The sequence below is a fragment of the Lithobates pipiens genome, unplaced genomic scaffold (genome assembly GCF_037356315.1).
Source record: "Lithobates pipiens isolate NorthernLeopardFrog02 unplaced genomic scaffold, aLitPip1_a1.2 Scaffold_56, whole genome shotgun sequence".
NCBI classification, from domain to species: Eukaryota; Metazoa; Chordata; class Amphibia; order Anura; family Ranidae; genus Lithobates; species Lithobates pipiens.
The window spans coordinates 680,428-687,454 of NW_027507878.1; the positions used below are offsets into that span (position 1 = coordinate 680,428).

General features: G+C 41.2%; 2 protein-coding genes across 2 annotated transcripts; both read left to right on the forward strand.

Moving 5' to 3' along the window:
• The first annotated feature begins 1,798 nt into the window (after nucleotides 1-1,798).
• LOC143958066 (olfactory receptor 2M2-like) lies at nucleotides 1,799-3,131 on the forward strand. Its single transcript, XM_077467519.1, has one exon. The coding sequence runs from the start codon at nucleotides 1,799-1,801 to the stop codon at nucleotides 2,723-2,725; it is 927 nt and encodes a 308-aa protein (XP_077323645.1). The 3' UTR covers nucleotides 2,726-3,131.
• A 1,618-nt stretch (nucleotides 3,132-4,749) lies between these two features.
• LOC143958056 (olfactory receptor 2M5-like) lies at nucleotides 4,750-6,522 on the forward strand. The gene is made up of 2 exons (XM_077467511.1): nucleotides 4,750-4,765; nucleotides 5,810-6,522. The coding sequence occupies exons 1-2, from the start codon at nucleotides 4,750-4,752 to the stop codon at nucleotides 6,520-6,522; spliced, it is 729 nt and encodes a 242-aa protein (XP_077323637.1).
• Nucleotides 6,523-7,027: the final 505 nt, after the last annotated feature.

The window sequence follows — 7,027 nt, forward strand, 5'->3', positions numbered from 1 at the left end:
GGTATAGCAGTAAGAGGCAGGTTGGGTACCTCTGAACTACACTGGTCATGTAGCTCGGGGCAGAGTTGTGGGTGGCTTTGTATGTTGTTAGTATATTTAATTGAATTTGCTGGGCGATCGAAAGTCAGTGTAGGGATTGGTGGAGAGGGGTAGTAGACACTGAGTCTGGCAGCAGAATTCATGATAGACTGAAGAGAAGATATGGAGAGGTAGACCTAAGAGAAAAGAGTTGCAATAGTCAAGGCAAGAGACAACAAGGGGGTGAATGAGCATCTTGGTGGTTTCATTAGTTAAAAAGGGGCACATTTTAGAGATGTTACAGAGGTGAAGTCCACAAGCTTTTTGACAGTGATTGGATTTAGGGCTGAAAAGACAGGTCTAAATCTAGGATTACACCTGGTACCACAAGCGAACAAGCAAGCTATCGCTTGTGAAACGCGTCAACTGCTTGTCCTGTGTTTATTTGATACACTTGTGACAATAAAGGTACATAAGGCAAGTCTTTTGGAAATCTCAGGGTGCGACCATTTCTTTGTTTTATTGGTGAACCGGGGTCTGCACCTGTTGTGCATTTGTATTTGAAATATTGCCTGGAGCAGTGTGTTCTTCTTTGGTTCCTAAAGAGATTTAGTTTGAGGAGGTGGTGCGACATCCATGTTGATATGTCAGTTAGTAGTTTAGCAATGCAAGAGGAGACTGAAGGAGTGAAAAAAAAGATGACACTAATGAGGCCATTTTTTTTGCATAAGAACAAGTCCAGGGTAGTTGAAGGGAGCATTCACAATCCTCTGGAGCTATTTAGGTTCCATCACAACCTTAATGAACTCCAAACCCACCATCATTTCACCTTCTTCATTGACTCCAATGCATTTTGCCAAAATGGTGGAACATGTTATTAAAAACTTTTCACTTCCCTGATCTTGTTTAGTGATCATATCCAAGAACTCTTCTGATAGGGATGTATGCCTGTATGCAGAATGCAGGACGCAATGATGTGAACCTATCTTCAGAGATCCTTCACATCACAATTTAGTTATTACATCAGAGTTCTCAGTCCCCCCTGCACATCACAACCCCCTTCCTTTTATATCACAGTCCCCTTCACATCAAGATCCCTCTTTACATAACAGTCCCCCACGTCACATCAGTCCCCCTTCATGTCAGTGTCCTCAACCTCCCTTTACAATACAGTCCTCAGCCCCCTTCACATTCTTGTCCTTGGCCTCCCTTTATATTAACTCCCTCCTTCGCATTGCAGTCCCCAGCTCCCCTTTAAATTCCTGTCCTTGTCCCCCTTTAATATCACCCCCTCCTCCTTAACATTGCAGTCTCCAGCTCCCCCTATCCTTTCATAGCCCATAATACCTTACATATAGGTCAGGAGGTACAGCAGGTCCAGAGCTGGCATCGGGAGGCAGAACAGTACTGGATGGATGGCCAGAGCTGCACATCTTTTCTTGATAACCAGCTTGTGATTGGTTGTTAGGACCACCCTGCATCCTAGCAACTAATCAGTTAACTGGGGTAACTCCTGTCCTTCACCCAGCACTGTGCTGCCTCCCAATGTCAGCTCTGCAAAGATAACAGCGCCAGTGGTGGCTGAGGGAGCGAGAACCAGCTCCTAAATGGCGCAACCATGGCAGGTCCAGATGGGACAGTGACTAGGTCCAAATCCAGACCATGGTCCACCATTTAGTGATGCCTGCTTTAGGTTACATATGGTATTGGACCTATACTTATCTTTGACACGTGGCCTTGTTTTCATATGGTGTTTGATTTCCACCCCGCAGCCTTTTTGATGAATTGCACGGAGGAGACAGATTTCCATCTTTCGGCTTTCTCACTGCCATTAGATTTAAGTCTTGTTCTTTTCTTTGGGATTTTATTGATGTATTTAGTGTCTGTGTCCGGAAACTTGGTTATTATTGGTCTGGTGTACACAATATCCCAGCTCCATACCCCAATGTATTATTTCCTATGTAACCTCTCCATCCAGGACATCATCTATGTGTCGGCTACTCTGCCTAAATTTTTATCTGTTACAATATCCGGTGATACCCGGATCCTTTTCCCAGAATGTATCACGCAGATGTTTTTCTTCACTTTCTGTGTTGGAACTGAGTTTTTCCTCTTGGCGTTCATGGCTTATGATCGATATGTAGCCATTTGTGTCCCTCTCCGCTATACCACCATCATGAACCCAAAACTGTGCTTCGTGTTTTGTTTCATTGCCTGGTGTGTTGGGTTTTGCAATTCCTTCACCCATGCCATACTGGTTTCTAACTTATTTTTCTGCCATTCCCAAGAGATCAGTCATTTCTATTGTGATCTGAAGACCATGATCGAGCTCTCTAGCAGTGACGTCACCAACATTGAGACAATGGTGTCCGTAGAATGCCTATTTTTGGGGGTGATTCCATTTCTGTTGACCTTAGCCTCCTATATATATATAATAGTAACTATTCTAAACATTCAAAGCTCAGCGGGAAGGTTGAAGGCCTTCTCCAGCTGCTCATCCCATCTCACCATCCTCATATTATTTTATGGACCTTCCCTTAGTTCCTACTTGATCCCACGGTCCAAACACTCAGAGGAACAGAACAAGACACTTTCCTTGCTGTACACGGCCCTTGTTCCAACGTTAAATCCTTTGGTTTATAGTTTGAGAAACAAACAAGTTTGGAAAGCTGTGGATCTCCTAATGGAAAGATATGGAAAATGTTAGTCAGTTTTCTTCAAGAGGTGATGAAAAGATCCGTCCATAGTTTGACCTGAGTCACAGATCACAGGCAGCTAGTTTCCTGACCTCTCATGGAGAAGATAGTAGACTCAAGGGTGTATTAAATAAAAATGTACATATTTTTGTGTGCATAGGTCAAAATTGAATTATCTTAGACTAGTTTCTCTACATGTTGAATATTATTTATTTATACAAAGGGATTCTGAAAAATACCGCATTATGGCCACTAGATGGAGCTAATGGATTATTTAACCACTTGCAGACCGGACCATTTTGCTGGTCAAAGACCAGACCACTTTTTGCGATTCGGCACTGCGTCGCTTTAACTGACAATTGCGCGGTCGTGCGACGTGGCTTCCAAACAAAATTGACGTCCTTTTTTTCCCACAAATAGAGCTTTCTTTTGGTGGTATTTGATCACCTCTGTGGTTTTTATTTTTTGCGCTATAAACAAAAATAGAGCAACAATTTTGAAAAAAACGCATCATTTTTTACTTTTTGTTATAATAAATATCCTTATCATTTTTTCCCTCAGTTTAGGCCGATACGTATTCTTCTACATATTTTTGGTAAAAAAAATCTCAATAAGCGATTATTGATTGGTTTGCGCAAAAGTTATAGCGTTTACAAAATAGGGATAGTTTTATAGCATTTTTATTAACAATTTTTTATTATTTTTTTATTACTAGTAATGGCGGCAATCAGCGATTTTTATTGTGACTGCGACATTGTGGGGGACCCATCGGACATTTTTGACACATTTTTGGGACCATTGTCATTTATACAGTAATCAGTGCTATATAAATGCAGTGATTCCTGTGTAAATGACACTGGCAGTGAAAGGGTTAACCAGTGGGTGGCAGTGTAGGGGTTAAGTGTTCCTAGGGGTGTGTTACTAACTGTGGGGGGGTTGGGCTTTCATTTAGTGAACACTGATCTCTGCTCCAATCACATGGAGCAGAGATCAGAGTCACTAGTTGCTAGGCAGAATGGAGAAATGCTGTTTACACGGCATTTCCTCCATTCAGCCGTCCCATGAGACGATCGACCGGACTCACGGGGGTCCCGACCAGCACGGGAGCGTGCCGCCACCGGCGCGCTCCCGATCTCAGGGCGGCATTGAAGATTGGACGTACATGTACGCCAATATGCCTGCACGTGCCATTCTGTCGACGTACATCGTCGTGCGCTGGTCGGGAAGTGGTTAAGATCATTAGCGCCATCTTGTGTGCATATATATGTCTATATATATGTCTGATAACATTCGATTTTGCCTTATTAGCACAGAGGATATTTAGAGTGCCTTGAAAAAGTTTTCATACCCCTTGAAATTTTCCACATTTTGTTACAACCAACATATGTGCCCACCAGTGCTGCCAATCGGTGTCCACCAGTGCTGCCAATCGGTGTCCACCAGTGCTGCCAATAAGTGCCCACTAGTGCTGCCAATGTGAGCCCACCAGTGCTGCTAAAAGGGACAGCTTTAATTATTATAAATCTGCAATGGGGAAATTAAAAAATAATTGCAAAACCCTGGGAGAGTTTCCAGGTGTAATAGCAAATAGAATGAAACATATAAAATCTTCTAAAACACAACTTCAAGGGGTTCATGACAACGCTATCTGTCTATAAATCTATTTGTAACTTTATATTATAAAGCAATATTATTTAATTTTTTTATTTTTTTATTTTTCATATTCCTCAATTCAGTACGGCAATGACAAAGGGCAACAGTGATATGAGAAGTCACCACAAACTTCACCACAAACATTTTTCACTGCAATAAGTGAGAAAAAGACTGCACCACAATCCATTTTTTTTTTGATATTTCAATGAGCTTTATTGTTCACTGAACATTACAAGAGCCACCAAGCCCAGATCCTTAATAAGGAATTTCTCCCCATCAGGTGTTTGGTCATAGAGATCACTGCGAAAAATCCGTAGGGCTACAAACGTACCACAATTTATGTCCTGAAATTGGAAAATGAAAGAAGATCATATATGACTACATGCTGTGCTTGATAGGTAAGGTCCAAAGTGTTAGCCCTTGTACACACACGGTCGGACATTCCGATAACAAAATCCGTCGGATTTTGTCAGACGGATTTTGTCCGAAACTGGTGTTGCATACACACGGTGGGACAAAGTTGTCGGAAAATCCGATCGTTCGTAACGTGATGACGTTATTTCGTTACGACGGGACTACGTTCAGGCTAGTAGCCAATAGCTTTGGCCTAGGAATTTGACCTGAGCATGCGTGGCACTTTGTCCGAACGGAATTCTCTACAAACGATCAGACAAAGTCCGATCGGATCATGTTGTTGGAAAATTTTATAGCCCTGCTCTAAAACTTTGTCGGTCGGATATTCCGACGGAAACAGTCCGATGGAGCCCACATACGGTCGGATTATCCGACAACAGGGTCCGATAGGACATTTTCCGTCGGAATGTCCGACCATGTGTACAAGAGTTAACAGCAAATGCACAGAAAGAAAGATTCCAGTGAAATCCTCACTGATTTTTATTAATTTCAAGCTGCCATTACCAAGCAATTAGCAGTAAAAACATGAATGGTTTTATCAGAAAGCAGCATGGAGTTGGGGGGATCTGGATGCAGATTATTCCATTACAATGAGTGTATTTAGTTTATTGTTACATTGTAATACTGATCTGTGTACTGAGAGGCTCAACAGAAACATAATATCAAATAAGTGAATAGGGACAAGTGGAGTCATTTCAGCAAAACTACTTTCACCTGAAAGTTTAGAAAGTAGAAAAATTTGATAAGACTAAATAAAAAAAAAAAATTACTAAATTAAAAACTTTTTTATTTTATTTTAATTTGGAGAGTGTGTTTGCTGAAAGGTCAATGTAATTTTGTGTTTTCTTGTATTTAAGTTTTTCTCCCTTCTTCTGTGCATTTGATCTTTATTTTTTCATTCTTTAATTCTTCCTCTTCTTTTTATTATTATTATGCAGGATTTATATAGCACCAAAAGTTTGCACAAAGCTTTACAATCTAAGGGGCGACCGTGTAGTTACCATACAATTAAATACAAGAGGGTTAAGAGGCTACTCTGCCTACATTTTTATCTATTACAATATCTGGAGATACCCGGATCCCTTTCCCAGAATGTATCACGCAGATCTTTTTCTACACTTTCTGTGTTGGAACTGAGTTTTTCCTCCTGAAGTTCATGGCTTATGACCGATATGTAGCCATTTGTGTCCCTCTCCGCTATACCACCATCATGAAACCAAACTTGTGCTTCATGTTATGTTCCATTGCCTGGTTTGTTGGGTTTTGCAATTCTTTTACCCATGCCATACTGGTTTCTAACTTATTTTTCTGCCATTTCCAAGAGATCAGTCATTTCTACTGTGATCTGAAGACCATGATCGAGCTCTCTAGCAGTGACGTCACCAACATTGAGACAATGGTGTCCGTAGAATGCCTATTTTTGGGGGTAATTCCATTTCTGTTGACCTTAGCCTCAGATATATGTATAATAGTAACTATTCTAAACATTCAAATCTCAGCGGGAAGGTTGAGGGCCTTCTCCAGCTGCTCATCCCATCTCACCATCCTCATATTATTTTATGGACCGTCTCTCAGTTCCTACTTGATCCCACTGTCCAAACAATCCGAGGAACAGAATAACGCGCTTTCCTTGCTGTACACGGCCCTTGTTCCAACATTAAATCCTCTGGTTTATAGTTTGAGAAACAAACAGGTTTGGAAAGCCGCGGGCCTCCTAATGAAAAGATATGGAAAATGTTAGTTTTGAGAGAGGTGATGAAAAGATCTGTTGCAGATCACAGGCAGCTAGTTTCCCAACCTCTCTTGGAGAATATAGAAGCCTTAAAGGTGTATTAAATATAAATACACTCCGCTTGAGTGCTTCCATCAGTATACCGCTTCCTAAGTCCTGGAACACAAGTTCAATGGATCTGGCTATAGGAGCCCCCAAGAACTAGACAACACCAGTCTTGAAGTACATCAGGAATAATCTTTTATTTGAGATCTCCCACAAATATATACAGTAGGATGACTAAAACCTAACCTAATTAGCATGAGCTAATTATCTAATCATTGACCCAGACTAGTTGTCTGAGAGATAAGACTTTTCAGGGTAAGACTTTACGTCTCCTAGCTCACTGATTGACTATTCAATACACATTACCATACACATAAACACAGGGTTAATTAGCACAAACAACAATGTGTGGAATACTCTTACAAGCCAGACTAGACTCATTTACACAACAGACAGGTGGCTGGAGTTG

Coding starts and splice junctions, on each gene's coding strand:
- LOC143958066 (XM_077467519.1), top strand. CDS start 1,799: ATGAATTGCACGGAGGAGACAGATTTCCATCTTTCGGCTTTCTCACTG.